This window comes from Equus asinus, chromosome 25, assembly GCF_041296235.1.
Source record: "Equus asinus isolate D_3611 breed Donkey chromosome 25, EquAss-T2T_v2, whole genome shotgun sequence".
In the NCBI taxonomy this organism is placed as follows: Eukaryota; Metazoa; Chordata; class Mammalia; order Perissodactyla; family Equidae; genus Equus; species Equus asinus.
Window position 1 is genome coordinate 26,488,239 of NC_091814.1, and position 25,142 is coordinate 26,513,380.

The 25,142-nt window shown below is 41.1% G+C and overlaps 1 protein-coding gene across 9 annotated transcripts in view; it reads right to left on the minus strand.

The window, feature by feature from the left end:
- Positions 1-25,142, minus strand: part of PBX1 (PBX homeobox 1) — a 309,428-nt gene that overhangs the window by 61,516 nt on the left and 222,770 nt on the right. For 5 of the 9 annotated variants that reach the window (XM_070497719.1, XM_070497718.1, XM_070497717.1 and 2 more), the window contains 5 exons: positions 23,367-23,557; positions 16,070-16,205; positions 11,135-11,294; positions 3,850-3,962; positions 2,415-2,504 (listed from right to left, as the gene is read on the minus strand). In XM_070497719.1, the coding sequence (XP_070353820.1) occupies positions 2,415-2,504; positions 3,850-3,962; positions 11,135-11,294; positions 16,070-16,205; positions 23,367-23,557 (690 nt within the window). The remainder of the gene's footprint in view (positions 1-2,414; positions 2,505-3,849; positions 3,963-11,134; positions 11,295-16,069; positions 16,206-23,366; positions 23,558-25,142) is intronic. The other 4 variants (XM_070497722.1, XM_070497725.1, XM_070497723.1 and 1 more) reach the window with 1 other exon arrangement.

Here is a 25,142-nt window from a genome sequence, read left to right on the forward strand (position 1 = left end):
GCCACTTCTTGTCTCCCTCCTTTTCTCTCTCTTTCTTCTCCTAGCAGCCAGAGCCCCAGGCTGCACATACACACGTCTCAGTGTCTAAGACCACTCTCTAAAAATACATCTCACTCTGACAAGCTGAGTCTCCTGCAGGTGGCACAATTTAAAATTGATACCAAAGGAACAGATCATATCATGATCAGCCTTTGATTCATTTACCCTGCATATTAAAGACCCAGAAATAAAATAAACACAGTTCACAGGGAAAAAATTCATGCAAAATGAGAGACTCTTTCAAGTGACATTTTGAAGCCCAGTTTTTGTGGTGGGCTCATGTAATCAGATATAATTGTCTGCACATGTTTGGTTACACTATTTCAGAAATGATTCCCAGCCCATCAGATGACGTCAGAGGAGTCGATGTCGACCTCCCAGAGTCCGAGGGCTGCTCTCTTCTGTGCTTCCCAATTAGGAAAGAAAGATGTCAAAGAGCAGAACTGCCAACCTCACTTCCTGCCTGGTCACGTAGACTTTCTTCAGTTCTCCTTTTGCACGTGTGCCATATTCTCGTTCCACACTCTTGTACTTTCCTCATGTTCCTCTCTTCCGCTTATACTCAGAGCAAAGCTTTCTCTGGAAAAATCTATCTTAGATCTCAAAAAGATTCAGGAAATGCATAAATGTATATGTGCTTGAATCCACACACACAAACACAGAGCAACTTCATCCATTTGGAATCCATTTCTGAAAACAAACTTCTCTACCATGGTATGCTGTATTTCTCTAAGGAAGCTGCTGGCAAGTCATCCACTAATATGGAAATAATAATTAGTATTAATAGCATAAGCACAAGAAGGGAAGAATGGCTCTGCTCTGGAAATTCTAGAAAAGTGACATGATTGCCCAGAGTATGTTTAATAAGGATAGCTTTGACCGCCCTGCTCCCCACCAGAGAGGGACTTGATAAAATACCATATAAACTCAGAGGGGATTCTGCTCAAAGAAGGTAGAAAATAAACAATTCCTAATTGGAAGGGGCCTTAAAAGTCACCAAGCAACCTGGTGCTCAACTCCTTTCCACAACATCCTTACCTAGTAGCTAGCCAAACCATGTCTGAATGCTCCAATGATGGCTAATTCTTGACTTCCAGAGGCAGCCAATCCCTTCTTTGGACAACTGTGAGAGAGGCCCATCAAATGTTGAAGGGAAATGTGTTTCTCTGAATCTTCTCCTTACTGATCCTATCCTACTCCCTTTAGATACATCATTTATGATGACTCTAATCCCTCTCACAGAGGACAGCATGTCTAAAACTATTATGTACCATCAACTCTTCCCTTTTATGGGCTAAGAATTCCTAATTCCTTCATCCATTCTTCATCTGATGAAACAGTTGGTATTCTACTGATTTCTTCTAGTCAGACTATTGTCTTGTAGGATTTGACCAGTGCAGAGGTAAGGGAGCCATCACCTCCTTCCTTGCTGACACTATACCTCAATTAGTATCAACTAGGATTACATTAATACATCATGCCTACCTTTCCTTCTTTCCATCCCCAATTTATTTTAATCATAACAACAGAAACAAACAACAAAAAATCATCACCATCAACCAACCATAGTTTTCTTTAATAGCTCTGAGCCAAGAGTTCTACTGGAGCCTCTTGTGACCTCTAAAAGCCCAGAAAATCACCCCTGATCTAAAGAACAGCCTCCTTTTCCAGGCTGCCCTCTTGTCCAAGCTTGCTGTCACCGCTGCTGAGATAGCGGACGATTGATCTGAGAAATCAAGTTGGATTGCTGTCCCAAATCTACACTCGGTTCTCCTTGTGTCTGTCTGATCGATTTCACTCTATGCGACATAGCTTGTCGCTATGAATTTTCATGCTAGTCAGAAGCCGCCAGCGCACCCAAGAACAAGTAGAAGATGGTCTGCACCCCTCCCCATCCCTTCAACATACCCAGCCTCTGTGTTAATTTCTTTTTCTTTTTAATCATCCTTACACGGATCGAAGAAAGGTATTTTTTTTTTTTTTTGATCACAGGCCTGGATGTAATGGATTTTTGGCTACCGGTTTTCCTCTCCAAGTTCCCAGGTCCCAGCTTGTGGTGACATTTCCTACCACTGTTGTACTAGGTGTCACCTGTTTAGCAGCTCCTCTCAGCTGAACGCATGTGGCCGCAGGTGCCATGCAAACACTGATTGTGTCTGACAGCCCTAGACGCCAGCTGCCTGCATGAAGCCTGCCCAATCGCCACTTTTTTGTGGGTAGATGCTGCCGATGGCATGACCGATACAGAAACAAGAAACTAGGTGACCGTAAAGCTAAGATAAGTCCTACTAAGTGGCATTCTGAGCCCTGTGGCTTTGAAATAATTGGTAGTGATAGAATAAAAACAAAGGGTGGGGGGAGCCTTGTTTTCTTACACTGATGCCCTGCGGACTGTACATCTGACTGGCTGCGAGTCCGTCACTGTATCCTCCTGTCTGGCTGATAACATGGCGAAGGGTATCCACCTAAACAGATGAACAACAAGAGAGGACATTAGTCAGGGAGATGCATGGAAAGGAAGGCAGATCATCATCACAGAGGCTACCATTTGGGCATGCCAAATTAATGCAATCATTTTGGAGATATTCTTCCTGGTAAAGGGTCCATCAGGAGGAGGCTGGGCCTCCTCTATATGCCAAATCCATTATCCTTTCTGAGTTTAGTAAGCAAGACAGCAAAATGGTAAAAGAAAGCTGGGACTCCCAACACTGAAACTAATTCAATAATGCTGCATGAAATGGCAGGGACTGGGGTGATGGAGGGGGTTAAGAGGACAGAGTGAAGGAATGCTCCCTTCCTTACAGATCATCCTATATAGCTTCTCCTTTGCTGGGTATCCTGTAAAAGTCCAGGTTTTGTTTAGAGGGGCTAGGGCAGCCACCTCACAGAGAGAGCATTATGTGACTAACACTCTGTCTTTTGGAGGACTTAAATGATGACCAGTTGTTTAGTCACTTGACCAAAGTCTGACCATATCTCCTCAAACTTGTTTCCAGGCAATGTTTGTTTAGCAAGGGGCTGAATCACTGACCAGCTGGTCCATTCCAGGGATGTAGTACTTCCTGTTCCACATGCATGGTGGGAAACCAGATGGACATGGCTTAGAACTTTCCTAGTAATTCTGACCCGGAGCATCCTTTATCCTGTCACATCAGTCTCCATGCTGATGGTAGGATGGCTTCCTTCAGGAGTGAAGTGAAGTGTAGTGAAGGCGAGCTGCTTACTAAGGAGCACTGAGGATTTACACCACACGACTTGATTTTTGCTTCCCAATATGGTCTTAGACTCATCACCAGAAACCCAATCCCTTGACCTCAAGGATGACTGAGAAGATGAGTTTAGTCAACTTGGTTGGGTGTTTTTAAAGATTAAAATGAAAACGTGAGATACTAAGGTATCTGCCTACTCATTAATTACCTCCATATTGGGCAAATAGCGAGTGTGGGAAACCAACGAACAAGAGGGACGCGTGGAAAGTGAGACAGTGGACGGAACTCCTTCTCCCTTTCCCTTTAGTGAACCAAGAATATGCTGGTTCTACTTGCCTGATAGGCCTCGGTCACCTCACCCTGTGCTTACTACTTACTCCCCTCCTGCCTTCCTAGTGCGACTGACAAGCCAAAGCCAAATGCATTCACAAAGTGTGGACGAGATTCCCCACGATAATGGTTGTCTTTGTTTTAGTTTGGTTGTTGGTAAGGTTTTGTTTCTACATTCTCTCTCTCTGGACAGAAGCAGGAAGTGCCAATACAACTGAGGGCTCTTAGACTCTAATGCATTCACCTGGTGGCACATTGGCTGGGTCCCTACCTGTGATTGCACGTTGGCTCCAACCTGGGCCCCTTGGTAAGAATCCCCATTGAGTGACTGCACGCTCATGAACAAATCTCCAGAGTTTGACATGTTAAAAGAACTGGAAGAACCTGGAAAGGAAAGAGTGAGGCACCTGAATCACAGAAAGGAAAAGGCTCAACCCCCGCAACTAACGGCCAAGAGGAAGGATGACATGCAAAGCAACTCCCCCAAATAAAAACTAAAATAAAAATAACATCCACAGAGTCTGGTTAGTAGCATGAAGAACAGAGCAAGCAATAAAGGGTGCATATCATTCATGTTATGTGAAGCCACATCTGACTGCAAGTTGCCAAGAGGACTGCTTCCCCTTAGCAACTTCAAGCTGAGACAGGGAACATCTATTCTTCTCAACTTAGTCTGTTTGAATTGGAGACAGTCTCCCGACCTAGGATCTCTCCTTGATGCCTCTAAGATTCTAGGGTTGGCCAGGGGACCACAAGCTGGTTAGCTGGAGAATACGGGCTGGTCAAGAATACTTCTGCCACCACGATGGAGCACATGAGCTATTCAGCTGGATTCTAAATAAGCTATTGCCAAACTCATCTACTCTCACATCAGGGGTAGCCCCCGGGTGGGGAGTGCATGAAGGCAATGCCACACATTAGGGCCAGCCCTGTGATATGAGTCCACTGACATTCCTGATTTCTAGAAAGAAGGTGAAGTTCCTTGCTGGGTGGCAAACAGCCCAAGAGAGCCTTGAGGACTTCAAGAATACGTGAGAATGATATACTCTTCTCTGCCACCGGCCATCAGGGAGGAAGATGAAACAGAATCATGGGCCAGGAATTCTCAAGCATGCATGAAATATGAAATGCTGATAATGATAATAATAATAATAATAATAATAATAATAAAAGTGGGCCACAAGAAGAGCAGTTAACCGTCTGCTCTCACCTCCCAGAGATGGAATCTTCTCCCAGAGTTAGCCTTTAGGCACCACCCAGCTTCCACTGGCTCCATTGTGGTAAATCTAACCCACCCTCAACTAAACGCAAGGGTGTGGAAAAGCTTAATATTATTCTGAAGTCATCGTGCAGCTCAGCGCATTAGGAAAGAAAGCTCAACGTGCAAGGTTTGGTTAAAACATGACGTTAGCCTGGAAAAGGAGAGACCTTAGGGACCCAGGTCAGTTCCACTCTACTATTTCCAACCCTATACTGCTTAAATTGCACTCTTGCCCTCATATTCTGAGACAGCCATCATCTGTGTGGAATCGCCAAACAATGATTCATGGCTCAGCTCTGACACTTTCTTTTCTCCTAAGATGGGGATCTGTGCTCTCCTAGAGAGCTTCCTACTCCTCATGAAGAGCTGCACCTAAGCAGAAGACGAGGCTCTTTTTTCCGCATAGAAGGACCACTTAACTGGCAATGAATTCTATACTCTGTCACTCTGCTCTATGCTTAACTATTCAGAGCATTCTCATACTTCAAAGGCAAGAGCCATTTAGAGGAACAAAATGATTTACTGGAGGACAATTTACTTGAGGACAACCTCAAGTTAAGACACATCTCCATTTTTCTTTCTTCATTGGGAAGTTCATCCATATGCAAGCAAGGAGCTAACTGTTTTGCTATGTAAACGGATCCTCCACTCTCACTCCCTTCTTGTGGGAAAGAGGGGATGCTCTCTTTGGGGGTGTGGATGACTTAAGCACCATCCAAAGAACTATGACATCTCCATAGCTCTGCAACATGTCCTGTCTCATCGGGCACACATTTCTCTGTTTAGGAATTAGAAAAGTGGGTCTTAGGCAAAATAGGCACAGAATTTGACCAGGTGTGGCTTATACCCAGTCAGTGGGGCAGATGATTTGGCCTGGAACTTCCTTCCATTAATGTGGTACAGATCTTCCAAAGAGTACCCCCCAACATGTGGGTGAAGCAGCGGGCAGCACAGATCACATTCTCATGTTAGATATATAATACTCAGGCCTCTAGGTCCTAGTTACATCCTTCTCAAATCTTTCTTTCAATCACAGCAACGCAACCTAAATATTAAAAGCTATTTTGTAATAATTGTTACAACACAAGCTCACATTTAGATGTCATCAGAACCAAGAATAGTCAGCTCCAAGAACCCAAATTATAATTTTTTATCATATCAGGATTTTTTTTCCCCCAAGAGTGTTCAGTTTGAAGCCCAGGTATTCTCTTTCTCTCCCAATCAAATGACATGTAATAAACACACATTCTCTATGCTTGGCTGATGGTTTATTGGAAATCAGCACACAAACTGAGAAATGGGAGAAACCCCCAAAGGCCCACACTGATGCCAAGTAACATAGCATCCATGGAACCATGAAGGCACGGAATGTGCCATTTACAAGATATACACTGCAATTGACACAGATGATTTAAAATATATATGTGCATAGATAAATTGTAAATATGTCTGGCTGCCTAATGTACATAGAGATAAATATGCGCATATCAATATACTTCATGTACAAATGCATTTGAATCAGGACAATAATTGCAGGAATAGTCCCTGTGCTCTTAGCTGGGCTGTTTCAGCATTTTATCGTCTTTGTACACCCATGTCCAACACTACCATGGCTTCTGACTCTCTGATAAGTATCTAGAGGCAGTGATTGTGCTGAGGGAAGAGATCAGGTGCCATTAATACCACAATAAAGCAGACAGAAGTCCACACGAAAATCTAAATAACGAGGGGAAGATATGTTCTTCATCTCGCACTGGAAGTTGGAAAGAGCTTATCAGGGAAAGGATAACCTCATGGGAAGGACGTAATTCATAGACAAATAGTGAATGGGCTCTCTTGGAGGTGCTGTGGAATTCTCAAACAACTAAAACAGAACTACTTGGCTTGCTGAGAAGGTCAGTCAGGACCCTTACCTGCAGGTGGCTGTAAAGTAACCAGCAATTACCTGAAGCATGTTTTAAGATGTGCTTGCCAGTTAAAAGGTTTTGAATTTGGCTTGGGAAGAGAGGCAAGTGGCTCATGTAAGCTGCTATCCAGACATTCGGGGGATGTAAACAGCTAAGTCTGCACTCAACTACACAGAGAAGCAATAATGGATCACCTATGGATTCTAATGCACTTGCTCAGGCCAACATGACAATGCGGAGATGTGTTAACATTCATGTTCATAGGACAATTTTCTGAAGTCTGCATTCTACTCTAAAGATCTTCAGGAGACTTAAATTCGTGCAGGAAAAAGAAATGTTACCTGCATAATCTAAAAAATGGAATACTAATGATAAAATCTAAACCTAGAGCAGAGTTTCTTGACCTTAGCACTACTGACATTTTGGGCCAAATAATTCTTTTTTGTGAGGGAATGTCTTACGTATTGTAGGATGGTCAGCCTTGGCCTCTATCCACTTGATGCCAGTAGCACCCATCCCCAAAAGTGCGACAACCAAAAAGTCTCCAGATATTAACGAATGTCCCCTGGGGTGCAAGTTCACCCCAGTTGAGAACCAATGACCTAGAACAAGAGTAGATTTACTGTTTCTTCTTAAGGAACTCAAAGTGTTTAAAAGGATTAGCTCCTTATTTCTCACAGCATTTTTATGAAGCAGATGTATGCAAGTATTGCCCTAATTTTTGCAGTTTAGAAATCAAGGCTTCAGATTGATTATGTGGCCAGCCTGATCAGATTAGACTCCCACACCTTTTGGAGGCTCAAAAGATAGAGACTCTTTGCTAGATATAAGCTTAATTATGACTCAAGCTTGCCTCTCTATTTTCCATGATTCTTTCTCTTTCAAACTCCAAAAATCATTGTTACTCTCTAATCAGGGCAAAGTAAAAGAGGGAAATATTGTCTGATTCGATGTGAAATCCCTTTAGTAAGTGTGCATGTCAAGGTTCTAGAGTTCCAATTCCAGGAGGCTGTGCTTTCATTTTCCACTTAGAAATTAAGGAGAGAAACATAGGAAGAAAGAACACAGCAGATAACATCAATGGGATAAAAGCTTTCACTTGGTTTTAAAAAACAAAATTATAAGGATTCCTGCGGATTTACCAGAAGCATCAGTTGACTTCTCTGGATGTGTTACCTCCTGTGTGTGTGTACTATACAGAAACTTATCTTCAAAGCTGGTGTCTAGGGGTTTTAATATGATAATCTTCCATCAATCCAGAAAAACACCAAACTTCCTATTAGGGGTGTAATATGAATATGTACAAGGGCTTGCCACTAACTAAATAGTGCCAGAGGAAGAACTTTCATGGCTGAATTTGCTATTCTCCTTGACAGACACACACGGCTAAGCAAAAGAATTAAATCTGAGGGTTTCTGGGCCTCAATAAGCCTGGGACTGCTTAGCTAATCACAGAAGCTGATAAAATACCAATGATGCTATGTCACAGCAAACATCTGTAATGCACAAGCCAATTTCTTTCTTCTTGGATGTTGAAAGTGTTCTCTAGAAGATAATCCAACCTTCCCAAAGGGGCCCCATTTTTCTGAGATCTTAATTCTTGCTTTTACAATCTCATCAAAATTAGGAAATTGAGAATGTGCCACTCTAGGTGATTCCAGAAGAATGATAAACCCAGGATTATAACTAGTGCTTCAATTGGTGCTCATTTTTGCTTTCGTTTTTTCCAAACTTAATTTTCTGGTCTTCCTTCTATTCTTCCTCTTTGCTCCATCCATTTTGTCAGCTCCACTGGTGTAAAACACAAAGCATGCCAAATATCTCTGAATGCTTGCTCAGCCCCCACAGTTCCTAGTCCTAAGTGATTTTTATGAGTTATGCTTAAGGAAATAGGAGAAAAGGAATAGATCAACAAATAGGAATATTTTAAAGTGGCCTAGATAAAGATACTGAAGTGCGGCTCTCCACACTAAAGCCTCTAGCAGGAGGAAGAATGACTTGCAAAGCATCTTCCTTGTAGTAGAAATGAGTATTCCTACTTAGTAAAGCTTCTAGAAAAAACTCCTTCAATAGCGAGGATATAAAAAGTTCCCAGGTTCCAGAACTCTAGCCTTCAAACTCAGTCAAAATATATTTTCACATATGAACCTCTTATTTAAAACTTGCTATCTATTTCAATTATCATTTATCCTTTGAAATTATGGAAGAGCTAGTATAAAACATTATAAACACCCTATGGGAAAAGTTTGAACATTTCCAAGTTCTCACTTTATTTGTGCAATGATTTGGGTTGTGTGAAAAGCAGAGGAAAATACAGAAAAGCTCATTTATAACTTTTCCTGTTAAAATGTTTATCTTTTAAAATTCCACGCTATTGCACATATACAATAGAATTTTCTTTTGTCTCTACTTTAAAAAAAGCACATCAAAGCGGTTCCTCTGCATATTACTTCCAACAACTTACACACCACTCGAAGGCTTAGCTCGAATTTTCCATAATAATTTACTTTGTGCTCAGAATAGTCACATGTAGCTTAAGGCACCAGAAAAATTCTTTAGAAAACTGTAATCATAAACTGACATTCCAAGAGAGCCAACATAATTCTTAAACACAGAGTAGGGGGTTAAAAACGCTTCCTTTTCTCTTTTTAAGTGCTTTAGGAAAGAATAAAAAGTTACAGATTTAGTAATGAAGGGAGTCCACGGGCCCTTCTAAGGACTAGTCATAAATCACGCTAAGCCATCTGCGATGCAGATATATCAAGGATAGGAAAAAGTCATTTTGATATCTGTTTTGCATTATGATAACCTTTGCAGGCGTGTTGAGAGTGTTTTTGCTAATGTTGACAGAATTGTACTTCTTCCAAAGAGACAAGTGAAAATGTCTGCCTAGCAGTGCAATTCAACTAGTGTTGCTGGGTCTGAGACGCTTAATAATTGACCAGATGGGGAAGAAGGAAACTCTCTGGTTATTGAACCTGTTAGTCTTGATCCTTTGTCAATCATACTATGATGGGAAAAGAAGGAAACACACCCAAAAAAATCTCTTGAAAAGCAAATATCCTCCTCATAGTAACCCAACCTGGAGTGCTGGGAAAAACAAAAGTGGATTGAATTCTACATTGTCTTACCATATCCATGTTTACAAAGCCCAGGCCACTCTTCATGCATGATTCCATTTAAACAAAAGAAGGCTATGACGGTACAGCTCAGTGACTTGGAGAACCTTATGATAACAAATTAGTGCATCTAGAAGCTCACAGAAGACATTAATGCGCAGAGCTTTCCACGTCTCCAATAACAAACCACCACAAGGTAAAAAGAGAGCTTATTTTAGTGGACAAAGAAGCTTTGGGGTCAAAGGTACCACATACCCCCAGATGTGTTAGACACTAGATTTTTAATGATATTATGATCTAACATTTAAGTTTATGACCCTTTAAAGTTGGAGTCATCAACTTTTCTCAGAGGTGCACCCCACAGCCAAAATCAATGCATGTGGTTCATTACAGGGAAAATATCATAATCTGAGACCAAACATTCGATAAGGAATTATTTCTGGTTTTCCCTTAAAAAGAAAAAAAGGTCCTGACATGCCCTCCATAGCATGCAAACAGTAAGGTTATATTTTATCCATTATCAACTATGTTTTTTTAACACGTGTACATTCAGACTGAGGGCACAAGGTATACCCAAAAATATATTGTGTTAGCCTAAACTTTGAAATAAATGATACAGTGTACGTTCACCAAAATAAAACCAGGAGCGGAGCACATGACTAACATTGTAACTTGAAAATTAGACTCTAAATTAATGACTGCCAATTTCCTTTGTAGTTTATATAAAGAAAACCAACAAAATAAAATGGTAAAGAACAACAGCTATAAACAATGTATAGAAATAATCGTGGTCTGGCTTTGCAGACCAGAACATTCTAATGAGATATTTAATAAAAGAGCAAATATTCCTGCACAGAATGCATGCTAGTATGTGATGGAAACAGCAAAACAGACAAGGATAAAAACTTTATACGAAACAGACTAAATGCTAGAACCCCAAGGGACTCTCTCTAAATACAAGGTCTAGCTTATTTACTGACATCTCTGAAAGGAGAATTTACAGGTTTCCTCATCAAAACCAACCAATTTACTTCTGTCCAACTTTAATAGGCACACCAGTGCAAACCTCCAGACAAGCCCATCTTATAAACAGTAAAACACATTGCTCTTTAGAAATGAAAGGAGAAACCCAAAGTGGCATCAACAACAAAAAACACAATCAAATACACAAATCAACCAATCAGAAACCTAAAGAATTAAAGGAAAACCCCAGTGTAGGAAAAGCATAAAAATGGAGAATAATCCCCCCAAATCAAAGAAAAAACTAACCAGCTGAGTTGGGAGTTGAGGGTGAGTTAGCTTGGCTTCCATGAGCTGACACATTGGTAGCAGTGACAGCTGTTTTGGCAGCATAAATATTGGCTTCCTCTTGAAATTTACCTATGTTCTTCTTGTACCGGATTCGCTTATTTCCAAACCAGTTTGATACCTAGAGCAGTTTAAGAGAAAATGAGAACGTTAACATTTCCTCCCTCACAAACATCACAGAAGAAAAGGAAGAGCTTATGAGAGAGTTTGAAGAGGTAGGCTAATTGGTCTTCCATTTCTGATTTCGCAACATCAATGAAAAGATTTGAAGGAAGAGCTTTGAAAGGAGCAACTATATAAAATGAAATTCTCCTGCTCAATATAACACAATTTAGCAAAACCACTATGACAAAAATTTTCCTATGGAGGAGCTGCTCATTTAAACTAGGACTTATTTAGTTTAGGGCAAGCATTTCCAATTTGCTTACCTCTTAATTATATGACACTAAAATAAACAGAACATTTCAGGAGAAATGCCTGTCACTTATCAATGCTAAAGCTGACTTGGGGCAACCAAAATACACAGTCTTTAAATATCCATAAAAATCTGTATCAACATATGCAGGCTTTCATTGATGGGTTAATTTTAAATTTTTATAAGTTAAATAACTAATATGGACTAGATTCTCAGCTGCATTGTCCTACAGACCTTAGGATCAATATAATTCAATCCACTAGCTTTCACTAAGTAATTTGTGCAAAGCAAGGTGTTAGCTACATAAGGAAAAAGTGAAGCATACAACTGATTATTCCTTTGAATTCCAGGCTTTAAATGTTAAAGCCAATATGCAAAATAAACCTAATTTACTTTCATTTGTTAGTTTATTTCTTTCACGTGGCTCACAGCAGCTGTCTTGGCTTGATTCTGTACCCCTGCTCCCTTTATAGCAAGACCTCTGTCAGACACAGTGGAGACACACTAAAATTCAAGTTTTAGCCCCATAATTCCGGCCTTAGGAAGGAAAGTTTTATATCCCATATTCCAGATGTGATTTTAAACTAAAATGTTGTAGTTTTTATATAATTATAAAACTATGAATTTGGTGAGGGAAGGGGAAGTTGATAATTCATGTACCACAGCTTACATGTAGTTTATACCCAACAAAGGCAGATAAAGAAAATTCCTGCAAAACCACACTTATTTTTCAAATGCATTAGTAAAATTAAAAAATCTTATAAGGCTAACTCTCATAGACCTCTGCAGCTTGTACTATAGCAGAAATGCCAAGCCTTTGTTACAAAAATCAAACTATACCATCACAATATTAGTAAACGAAAGGCAAAAATCAATAAGAAAATGCTTTATTTATTGTAAATTCTGGTGCCTACAGAAGAGAGTTAAACTACGAAGGGGAAAGGCACTTCTGGGTAAATTTAAGGACCACTGCATATCTAATTTCACTCAAAACTCATATTTTTGTTGATACAACTTTTCATTATTCATAGTCTATGAATTCATACTATTCATATGAATCAATAATTATGGTTGCTCTTTGACTTTTAAGTCAAATAGGGAGATGGGAAAAGAGGCAGGGAGATCTTTCTGAGGTAGCTAGATGAGCTGGAAGAAAGACGGAAAAGCTGAAAGTACTTTGGGAGGACTTTTGAGGAAGAAAGGGAATGTTGAGATCTAATTAAATGAGCCGCATGAGAGAAAAATGAGAAGGAAGAGGGTGGAGGAGGGACATGTTGTGGGAATGATTCCTTTCTAAATGAGAATAGAACTGGTAGGGAAGACGCCAGGTCAGTTCAGGCATTTCCTACATTGTCCACTAGGTGATATCATATGCCCTGGACAATGTATAGAATCAGTGTTTTCATTAATTAACTCACTGTTCAACAATCATGGATCAAGGCTCTACTATGTGCCAGGCACTAGGGATACACAGACAAACACAGTCTGCGACAGGTAATACAGAAGGAAACACACATCCTCTGGAGAGAGTTGGATTCACATTTTGAACGTGTTTTTAAAGTTTGAAAAGCCTGTGGGCGGAGCCATCATGAAGTCCACTGGCAAGTAAGATACCTGAGTTTGATGTCCAGGAGAGAAGTCTCATCTGGATATTCAAAGAGAGGTATATTTGCAGATGTGCGTAAAACAGTGCTTTTCAAAGTGAAGTGTGAGTGGAGAGGTTGTTGAAACTCCCTAGCCTCCTTCTTCCGCACCCCTTTCAGAGATTCTGATTCCAGACTGGGGTGAGACCCAAGAATTTACACTTCTAACAAGCTCCCAGGTGCTGCTGATGCTGCCTTGTGCGGGTCACATTCTAAGGAGAGCTAGTACAGAGGAAGGGCTGTTTAGGGATCAAAGGAGAGGATGGTCAATAGATGGATTTCAGATGGATTTTGGCATATGAGCATATTTTTGTTTTGGATCATGGAAGCAATAAATAGTAAGCAGATTTCAAAAGAATCTGTGACAAAAAAAAACGGTTCAAAACCATGTGGTGGGCATGAAGCGATGAGGGCTAAAGAAAGAACAATATTTTTAGGGTAGGCAGTAGAGAACAATATTTTTAAAGACACTAGATCCTCTAAGAAGACTGAGCGGGAGTAGTCCAAGAGGAAGGAGGAAACTCCAGCGAAAACAGTGTCAAGGAAGCCAAGGTAGGAGAATTTCAAGATGGAGGCGTGACTATTAACCAAAAAAAAAGGACAAGAAAGGCACAGTTCAAAAGGCATTCTCTAGATTTGGGAACTAAAGGGAGATTTAATAAATCAGGTGATCCAACGAACCATGATTGGTAGACAGGGCAACTAAGTCCCAAAAAGAAACAGTGAGTTCTCTAAAATCCCACGGTTGACTCTTGGCAAAAACATGCTCCTAGCCAAATGCTCTTTCTACTCTATCATATCATATTGTTTCCCACTAGGACTGTTTGGCAAGGATGGAACAGCTTGGTTGCTGTTGGGAAGGAGTGATGTGATGGCAAAAGAAGATTGCCATGGCCTTGGGGTGGGTGGAGCAAAGGGAAAGGGGATATAGTATGCAGATAATCATTTTAATGGACAAACTATCTGCACCTTGAGTTTCCACACTAAAGGAAATGAAGGTTGCTGGAACAGGCCAGGATTCCACCTTTTATCTAGATATCATACAGACCAGCTCCTGAAGAATTCATTCTATCTTCAACAGGGATTTGGAATTCTGAATCCCAGAATCTGAATTCAGACAATATAGGGATTTAATTCTACCTTAGAAGCAGAAGATTCCATAACTGCTCACTGATGGTGAGTTAGTGATGTTAATGGTTAGTGAGTTAATGGTTCCTACCTGGAACCATTCCTCAAACATGCAGCAAATATCAAAAAACATCAATTCTCTTTTCTTATGGACAGGGGTCTAGATTTAAAAAAGAATGGTTAGAGACCTAGACAAAACTAGAACACCTGAGTTTGAGCACTGATATTCTGTTTTCCTAGGATTGTTAAGGCTGGAAACGGTCTTCAGCTGGGTCAAAGCACCTATGGAAGGTTTGAGTTAAAAAGGAATCAATTCTTTCTGCCTTATCTGAAAGGATGTTTCTAAGGCTGCTGCAAAATCACCACAACTTGTTGGGGAGGCCCTGGCAATCTCTTCTTTGTAAATACACTGTGTGGAGTTCTATATTTGGACAGGACCTAATTCTGCTTAGCTAAACACAGGTTGATGGAATCAGTACCCTGTGGGGAGTAACAGAAGCCAGGATTCAATTCAAGGAAGTACTGATGTTAGTTTATACAAAACTGCATCTACTTCTTTTGGAAAATGTTAAGTGAAGCTTCTCACTAGAGTAGGCCTCTTCTCCTCTCCTTCATCCCCCTTTTATGGAAATACCAGTTCATTTGGTTCTCTTGTACAGGATATAATTCTAAAGGAAACTTTCTCTGATAGATTTCAGAACCATCACTACTTGTCTCAACTCGAGACCAGTATTTGAGGTTCAGATTGAACAAGTTCAGATGGATCCTTTGAGTGGACAAAATGAATATACACACATAAATATTGCCTACTTTTCTACTTTATATCAATGTTGAAGACTCCAGGTCTATACAATTTTTATGTCATGTATCTTTCCACGTCAACAGGCACCTGTTATGGTTATCGCTCCTTGAGGGAAGGGGGCATTCAGTGACATTTTGCGCAACCATTCCAATGCAATCATAGTGACATGTTAAAATTCCTACACTCCATCAGTTACAGAGTGAACACATCAAGAGAAGACATTTGAGTCCCTTTCATTTAAAAGTTCCATTCACTGGGGCTGGCCCCGTGGCCGAGTGGTTTAGTCCGCGTGCTCCGCTGCCAGTGACCCAGTGTTTCATTGGTTCGAATCCTGGGCACGGACATGGCACTGCTCATCAAACCACGCTGAGGCAGCGTCCCACATGCCACAACTAGAAGGACACAACGAAGAATATACAACTATGTACCGGGGGGCTTCGGGGAGAAAAAAGGAAAAAATAAAATCTTTAAAAAAAAAAAAAAAAAATTCTAAAAAAAAAGTTCCATTCACTGACTCTTAAAAGTTCCTGGTGGGCAAAAAAATGGGGTAAGGAACTGACTATGTTTAAGAAAAATACATGAGAAATGCAGAGACCTTTCCAAGTACATGTAAGAATCTTCAACCCATTTGAAGCAATGGAGGCCTCAGTGGGAAGAACTCTACCTTTGTTTTTACACTGTAGGCTCCTTAGTCTTCTCCTACTTCTGCTTGTTCCTCTCAAGTTTTTCCAGGTACTTACACGGAAACTCTCTTATTTATACACATTACGTGCTTACCTTGCCATTTTAGGGCATTAGCTGATAGAACTTGCAAGGCATGAAAGTTGGGTGAAGCAAGACCTCTAAGACCCTACCATGTGGCTGTGCCATGGCCAGGCTATAGGCTGAGCCTTTTGAGGGCTCCTTACCTGGGACACTGTGATGCCACACTTCTTGGCTAACTCCTCTTTGGCTTCCTCACTGGGGTAAGGGTTGCTGAGATGGGAATAGAAATATTCATTCAGGATTTCCGTCGCTTGCTTGTTGAAATTCCGTCTCTTCCGCCTTCATAAAGAGAAAGGAAACAATGACAACAAACAAAGTTTACACCAAATGCATATAAAAAGGGAGAGAAGAGGATCGACTTCTGGGGGAAGACAAATTTTTGAGCGAAAAGTAAATTAGAGGAGATTTGCACAGAGGCGCTGGCTGCTGAAACCATCACTAAAAATACTTGTTAAATGCTTCACTGTGCACCATCGGGATATTGACTAGAATGGTCCTAGACATTTATAGAGAGTGGCGAGGAGAATGAAGATTCAAAATTCAACCATCTTGGTTTGAAGCCTGGACCCAATGAATACCAGCTGGGTGTTTTGGGATGCCTCTCTAAACCTCAGCGTCCTCAAATAAAAGTCAAGAGAGTCATAGTGACCTCACAGGGGGAGAGTAAGGGAGAAATGAAGCCATCAGGACAGTGCCTGGTGCATGGCAAATGCTAGGACATAGCGGTGACAGTGTTTCTTCCTATCAGGTTCCAGGCATTGGACCTTACCCCTCATAGCAATCAATTCAAGTCATTCATTTTTCACAACTAGTGAGGTACAGATGGTTATTCCCATTTACCAATGAAGAACTGAGTTCAAAGATCTCAGCTGGTATGTTTATAGCGCCAAGATACTAATTCAGGTATGTCTAACTACAAAACCCAGCCTCTTTCTCCTATACAAATTGCCTCCTAGCAACTACACAGAGACTCTGTTGCCATAAGTTAAAAATAAGTTATCATTTTCTCTTTCTTCTATCCCCGTGTAATTGCACGGAACATTTTAAAAGGACATTTGGGGAAGAGGGCATGGAATACACTGAAATGAACCCCCTGACCTCTTGACCCCCCTCAAAAGGAGAGAAGCGTCACTTTTTAAGCAAGGACAGCTGCTAAATGGTAAAACAAAAGCCCACAGAAATCTTTTTATTATACAGGTTGCTGAAAGGAAGAAAACCATTTTTTGAATAAAAACATTTTTCTGCCTTTTAAAAAAAAGTGCTAATTGAACTAATTTAAAGTGAGAATCACTTTGCTGCCTCCTCATAGCTATGGCCTGTGGATAGCTGGGCAGTTGCTTAGAGAGGCCTGGCTCACTGCAAATGCTGGTTGGCCCTCCTTGAGGTGGTGGGGCCTCCATCTTTAAATTAGCTTTATCAGTACTTTGTCTTTCTTGCTTTTATCATAGGCCTTTCCTTATGGAAAAGATTTCCAGAACATCCCTGGCTATGCCAGGACATCGAATTTCCCAGTTTAGCCAAGAGAAAGCACTGATCGCCTTGCTAGACAGGAAATTCAGCTAATATTGTATTTTCAGGGTCCCACTTGGATTAATTAACACAATAAAGTACCTGATTTTACCGGATGAACACCATCTGTCCACAGGTATTAACCACATCTGTCCAGATTATGCCAAGCCCAAGTCACTCTCCCAAATCATGCTGAGTTTCTGGGTCACCCAGCATCAGAAATTGGGCAGATTGGATTAAAAAGCTCAACTAAAAAAATAGGCATCTGTTAAAAGCTCTTGCATGATGGGAATTTGAGGAAGATAGCCAAGTGGCTAACACTGTCTCCAGGCTAGTCTTTAGATAACCTCTGGCTGCTTCTTTGCCTAAAGAAGACAATTGTTTTAGGCTTGTGGAACTGGACCCCGAAGGCTCCCCTAATTGGGAAAGCCTCGGCTCATTCATTCAGTTGTTTGCATTAGCACTACAGTGTATTTTTTGGGACTCTTCCAACTGAGCTCAAAGGAGGCCTCCCTGGAATGAGCCGGTGGTATGGGGATGGTGCAGACAGCTGTTCCCGGCTGGCTTCTCACTGCGATGTGCAATCTTTCCTAGGTGGTCTCATCTACTCTGATGGACTCGCTTATCACCTCTTTTAGTGGCTGCCTCAATCTAGGGCCTTTGAAATCCCAGGATCAGGAATTTTCACAATTTCAGGAAACCTAATGAAAAGAACATACTTCTGATGCTAAAGTTATTTGAGCTAACTAAGACCCCTGGTTTCTTCCCTTTGGCTTGAAGCATTACCAGCTCAGCGAGTTAACATTTGTGATTTTAAAGCCAATCAAAAGCTTTGATAGTCAGGCATCTGGGTTTTTAATTTAAGAAATGGGGAAGTTGATTCAATATTACTAGATAAATGTGTCATTTCAGGGACACAACCTTTGTAATCAGAATGATTCAAGAGTAAGAAGTGTAGTTACGCAGGACACATGTGGCTAACTGCCAAATGCATTGTCTCCTGCCTAACGCTTCCCCTAAAAGCCACTGTCCCATTTACCACTGCATACTGCAGGCACCTCAAATTCCGTTTCCAAAACTGGTATCAAATTTCACCCAAACCAGTTCCATTTTCTTTGTTACCCACATTATACAATGACGTCACTATAGATACAGTTTATTGTATTTGCTAATTTGTTTGTTCATTCGTTTGTTCATTCATTCCAATATTTTAGTACCTAGCATGCGCTAGAACCTGGGAGTGATTCTCAATTCCTTTTGCTCTCTTACCTTCCTCAGATGATTGGTCCCAAAGCAAGTCCTGTCAGTTTCATTCTCTCAAATCCATCCCTTTTATTCCATCCTTATTGTCACTGCTATTTTTGAAATGGGTTTAGATGATCCACTGTCTATTATATGCAGGTCTGCCTAATGCCGTCCAATAGCACTTTCTGCACTGAGGGAAACACTCCAGCTCTGCCCTCCAACAAAGTAGCCATTAGCCGCGTGTGGTACTGAGTAGCAGAAATGTGGCTAGCGTAACTAGAGAGCTAAATTTTTTATTTCATTTACTTTTCTTTTATTTTAATTAATTTGAATTTAAAATCAAATAGCCACACACTAGACAGTGCAAATCTAGAAATGCTTTCCAGAAATACTGCCCAAGCCGCCCTCTGGCAAGAAGAGCACGAACTCACAGCCTGGGGTCCACCATCAAGAGCACGGAACGTCTTCAAAACCTCCTGCTTTAGTCTATTCCATAATATACCAATGTTTGTTTTAAAATAGGAATATTTTCCCTCAAATATTTGAGTAAAATGGGGAAGGTATTTCATCCTTATTCTGTATTCCCCCAATTTGGGAAGCACAGGCCTCAAGAGTGGTCCCCTAGCTAGTCTCTCTGCAATTCATCTTCAAGAGAATCCCCAGAGTAATCCCTCCAAACCATGGATCTGATCATGTCACCAATAACAACAGTAAAATTAAATAATAATATATAATAATTATATATAATATAGTGATCCTTATTATAGCTGAATTATTGTGTGAATATCATGTTCCAAGCACTGTATTAAGTTTTTTTTTCATATTATCTTATTTATTCCTGGGGATAGGATTATCCTCATTTTATAGACAGGAAAACAGAGTCTTAGGATAAGCCACTTACCCAGGGCCACAAAGGTAGTCAGGATTGTAGCCAGAATTTGAATCCAAGCAGTGCAATTTGCGGACGTATACTGTAAATTACTACATTTCCTCCTTAAACAGCTCTGAGGGTTTCTGCCGCTTAATAGGACAAATTCAAAATCTTCATGGGTACAATTAAGGTTTTTTAGTGATCTCTCCTATCCCTAGTGCCTCATTTCCTCCCTTTCCTACACATGCTCTGCATAATTCCATCTCGCCACATCATATGCTTCTCCGTTCCCTGAAGACACTCGCGGCTGTCACGCTCCTGTGCGTCTTCATGCCACCCTGTGTATCTCTTTCCCACAGCATTTGCCACAAGTTTACATGTGTCTCCCCAACTAAAGAGCAAATTCCTCAAAGGATAGGAGCCATGTTTCACTCATATTTGAAACCCTACTGCCTAAGCATTCAAGTAAGTAATGCTTGTTGAAGTCAAATTATGTTGTTTTACTTTGCTCATGTTACTCCTTCTATGTGTCAAACATCCTGCTCCTCTGAGATTCAGTCCTGTCTGCCCTCTCTCTCATTCTCTCTCCCCTTCAGGTGGAGTTGGCAGATGCGCTTCATGTGTTCATGTGCAATTTTATGTTTAGTAAGAGTGTCTGTTTGCCCCATGAGATTATAAGCTCCTTGAAGGTGGCACCCACCTTTATATGTATATTTTTTTCATAATTTCTTATTCCATGGCTAACATAGCATTTGGCAGAGAGTGAGAACTCAATTAGATAAATAAATAAATCTAAATACATTGCCAGTTTGACCAGACCTTACTGGACGTCTTTTCCTCCTTTTTGCTATCCTTCTCTCTGCTAATTCATTTTATGTCATCCCCTCTATCAGGATGAAGTGCAGAGGTGGACTTCTAACCATCTGTTTACGTTCTTATTGTTATCTCCAGCACAACGTTGCCCCCCCCCAAAAATTTTAATTATTGCTTGAAAAATCATTAAAAGGATTTATAAATTCTGTTTCTTTCAAATAAGAAGAATGTATTTATAGCCCTGACAATAATGTTACCAAGTTTTCCAATACAATGCTTGGTACATAGCAAGGGATGATAAATGTTGAATGAACAAATGAATGAATGGAATTTTTAAGTTAAACTTTTCTGGCACAGTTAAGTCAATGTAAGGAAGAGAAAAAGGCTATGACTTGAGTGGGACAAAACCTGGGCAAGTGCTCAGTTCGGGAGAGTGGAAGGCAAAATCCTAAGAAGGCCTGGGAGATTCCACCCCTGGTGTATGTGCCCTCCCCTTGAGTGTGGGTGGGACTGTGAAAAAGAGGTTAGGAAATCAGAAAACTGATTAGGTTACAAATGAGTAGACACTGAGTTAATGAAAAGGGAGATTAGGTTAAAGCCTTAAAATGGCAAGATTCTTCTGCTGGCCTCCAGGAAGAAAGCAAACAGCCAAGCTGTGAGCTGCCTGTAAAGAGAGGGGCTTCTTGGAGCTGGGACCTCAGTCCTACAACACAAGGAACTGACTTCTGCCCACAACTGGAATGAGCTAGAAAGAGGACCCTGAGCATCACCCCTGGATTACAGCTTTGTGGGAGGAGGGCAGAGGATCTAGCTGAGGCAGATCCGGACTCCTGAACAACAGAAATTGTGAGAAAATAACTTCGTGTTGTTTTAAGATGCTAAATTTGCAGTAATCTGCAACAGAAAACTAATATAAGGAATGTTACACAACAAAGCAGTAGTTTTCAATTCGACATACCTATTACATTACAAAGACTAATCCTGTTCCTAAATCAAGTCCCCCTTGTATTTTACTTGTCTTCCATGAAATCTTTTCTTGATTGAGCCCTGCCCATCAGATGCATGGTTTAGAGCAGCATGCGTAGCAACGAGGATGTCTTTCTTACTAAGGTTTGTTTAGCTAGCTCTCCGCACTATAGCACTGGAAGCAATGATATTAACTACCCTAATCAGGAGATCCAGGCAAACATTTATTTGTGAGCTAGAAAAACCATTTGTTCAGCTTTGGGCAGGCATTTGGGGTTATATTCTTTCACTGATACTAAATAGACCCTCAAAATAAATGCTAATAACAATGACAATGGGTTAGTTGTTTTCGTTTTGAACCTTGGCTCAGAGGCAATGATTCAAAGGTTGCAACCAAAGCAAGAAAGAAACCCGCTCTTAAAGTGACTGTCCTTCTGGTGCCAACTGGAACGATCCAGGCAAAGGCTGGTGCAAGTGAAAGGAACTGTGTACAAAGCTCGCCTAGTTTTGCGTCTTTTAGAGTCTGACCTTCAACTGGGCACAGTAGAATTATTGCGAGAAGAAATCCGACGAGACAATGATTCTGCTCCTCCTTTCTTCCCAATTTCTTTCTTGAAAAGAACCCAGTCTGGGCCCAACTTTTCTTGTTTTTCAATATCTGCCAACATAAATACCAACTCCAGCATTTTAAGTAGGGAGTTACCATGGGGATGTAAGCAGCACATGCAGAGTGGCGGCGGCTGCAGCACCAGGGAAAGACCCAGACAGGGGCCACCAGTCATTTGCACTTAGCACCACACGGAGCAGCCTGCTTTAAAGAAACCAGGATGGCAGCAGGCCATGGGGCAAGGGAGCTGCTCAGAGGGTCTTGCTGCAGGGTGACCTCGCCTTCCCCGCTCAGCGCCACACTCAACTGGGAAAAGCTATCTTCATCTTCACTTTCTCTTGACTTACTCTATGGAAATCTATTTTCCCAGAGATACATTTTCCTAGCTGGCATTCTCATTTCATATCCCGTGTGACCCAAAACACACTGAATAAAAGGGAGTTTAGGAGATGCCAGCAAGTTTCAAAGAGGTCTGTGGACTGTAAAGACCACAATTGTGAAGAGAGAGAAGAATACAGGTAAGAGAGATGAATAATACATGATATCAGGGGTGAAAAAAATTCAAAAAGATGACACCTGCATTTATAGAAGATGGCTAATTTAAGATGAACTGTAGGACACAAAGGATACCCACCCTCTGAAAATGTATGTGCTAGATCAATTACTAAAATACTCTTCTAGAGCAGATAAGATATGATTATCATGATCTTCCAGGCTAAATAACAGAGCTAAAGAAATCAAAGGGATTTGAATAAATCCATCTGTTAGAGAGCAGGAGGACCAAGAACTGATTACCTGTTCTCTGTTCTCAGTTTCTGTCTTAAGGAACACTTCTATCCATGGTTTCATCAACTGAATTCTTTGAACTCACAAGTAAGGTCATGAGCAGCAATGCCAGAGAGAAAACATCAAACCTTGATTGCAAATTTGGCCCATCTCAGACCAGCCCCTTGCCCCTCTATGCCCAAGGGACCATATCTTACTCATCTTTATACTCCTGAAACTTACCCTAGAGGCTGGCACATGGTCATCTACTTATAAATATTTGCTGAATTGAACTGAGTGCGCTCTCTGCCTATATATAGTGTGGGAAAGATCCCAGCTCTCAGTCTGAACTGTCTTTCTTGGAGAAAGTGTGTCACTGCACTGTGCTAAGAAGACCACTATAGGCCCATAGTTACAAGATGTACCTATGAAAGAGGTACCTGGTGGTATGAAAACACAAAGTCCTGCCTTTTTTGTCACTGTAGCTAAGTCATCCTTGCTGCTCACTCAGAGTGAGTAGTAGTGGAAACAAAAATCACTCCCTCCAATCACACGTTTTCTTGGAGCTGTATAAAACCAATGGCTTATCCAGTCTCGCAGCCACAGATTCCAACTCTGGATGAGTGACTCTCCCAGAGGACAGCACAACCCCGTTGTGACTCACCGCGCATCCAGAAACCGGGAGCGCAGGATCATGACGGCCTCACACGTGCTCTGCTTGAGCTGCATCTGGATGGAGCTGAACTTGCGGTGGATGATACTGACCATCCGCTCGATCTCCTTCGGGGAGATGGGCCTGGTCCGGCTTTGCTCTCGCAGGAGATTCATCACGTGGGTGGTGAACTCATTGCAAGCCTGGAATGGCAGGACAAGAAACATCGGCACATGTCAGGTCCTTTTCATAAGGTCATGTGGGCTTTTCTAGAGACTTATGTAAGTAAAGAAAACTGGGCCAGTTTGTGGTATTTTGTCAAATCAGAGGGATAAGATAAATGACTGCCTGGAAATCCCGTTCAGCTCATTTGACTCTAACTTTTAGCCGTGATGTAGATTTTTTTATGGGAAAAGAAAATTCTTACCCATATCTTTTCTTAATCATTTTTTTTCATGATTTTTACTACTGTGAAAGACGAGAACATGAATCCTAGTATAAAAAACCTTACAACCCTTCACCCCAATGTTAATAACCAAAGAGAGTTTGGGGTCAAACGGAGCATGAACTTCTGCCTTGCCCATTATCTCTGATATACTTAGAGCTCCCAAACATTCAATTTTGGGATGCACAAACAGCCAAAAGAGTGGGATCATGGCATTAAAAGCTTTGGTAACTCTTCTGGGAGATTTCTCACTAATCTATTTCTACTTCTAGTTTTGTTATAAGAAGTCTCTCCAACGCTAGCCTTCTGAAGTTCCACATGGCCGTAAGGCAAAGGGAATCTGCCCTCAGAGGCCTTATAGAAACAGCATCAAAACATGCTTTAGAGGATCCAGGAGCTCTCCTTGCAGAAAGGAAAACTCTCAGGCTCCAGACCAACATACCATCAGCTCTGGAAGTGAAGTTGGAGGTCATCCCTTCCGTCTCCTTATTTTACATTTGGGAGAACTGTGACTGAGAGAGATGAAGGGACTTTTCCAAAGGCACACAGTAAAAAGGAAGCAGCTGAGGCAGGACCTGAACAGTTCATATTCCAAGCCAGGGACTTCTGTCCTTTCCCAGAGCCTGAACTTACTCTTCTGAACACTACTGCTGTTTCTTTTAGTTACTATATTACTTATCATCTGTAGTCTGACTTCCTTAGCTGAGCATTCAATAAAATAACGATTCATAGTTTACTCACAGCATTGTTGTAAAACTGTATTAGACTTTTAACAAAAAAGGCAAGAGGATGCTTTGAGAGTTGAAGAACCAAGGCCTCAAAGGTCTCCATCTTAATATTAACAATAGAAACACACTCATTAATGATAACACTGCATCGTCATTGTTTTTATAGCACAAAGCCCTTCATATTTGTCAATAATGCAGTAACAATAACACATTTACTGTTTATTTCTCTAAGAAATCCTTCGAGGTTGGTTGGCAAAAGATACATAGGCAGACACATCCACTGGGCTGTGTCTTCACTGTGGACTGGGAGGCCTGGTTTTTGACTCTACCTCCGTGAATATTTGGGCAAATCCTTTTACTACTCGGTGCCTCATTTTATTCATCTGAGAGTGGATTTAATCATTCCCAACCTTTTAGCAAGGCCAGCAGTACCCAAGCTCTTGCGCAGTGGTCTGTGGATGGAGTAAATCACTCACATGAGCACAGCAGCGTGGGTTAAGTAAGAGCATAGGTCCTGGCTCTGGGACTCACTTAGCTGTGGGACCTTGGAAAGTTACATAACATCTCCGTGCCTCATCTTCTTTATTTGTGAAATGGGAATGACAATATCTACCT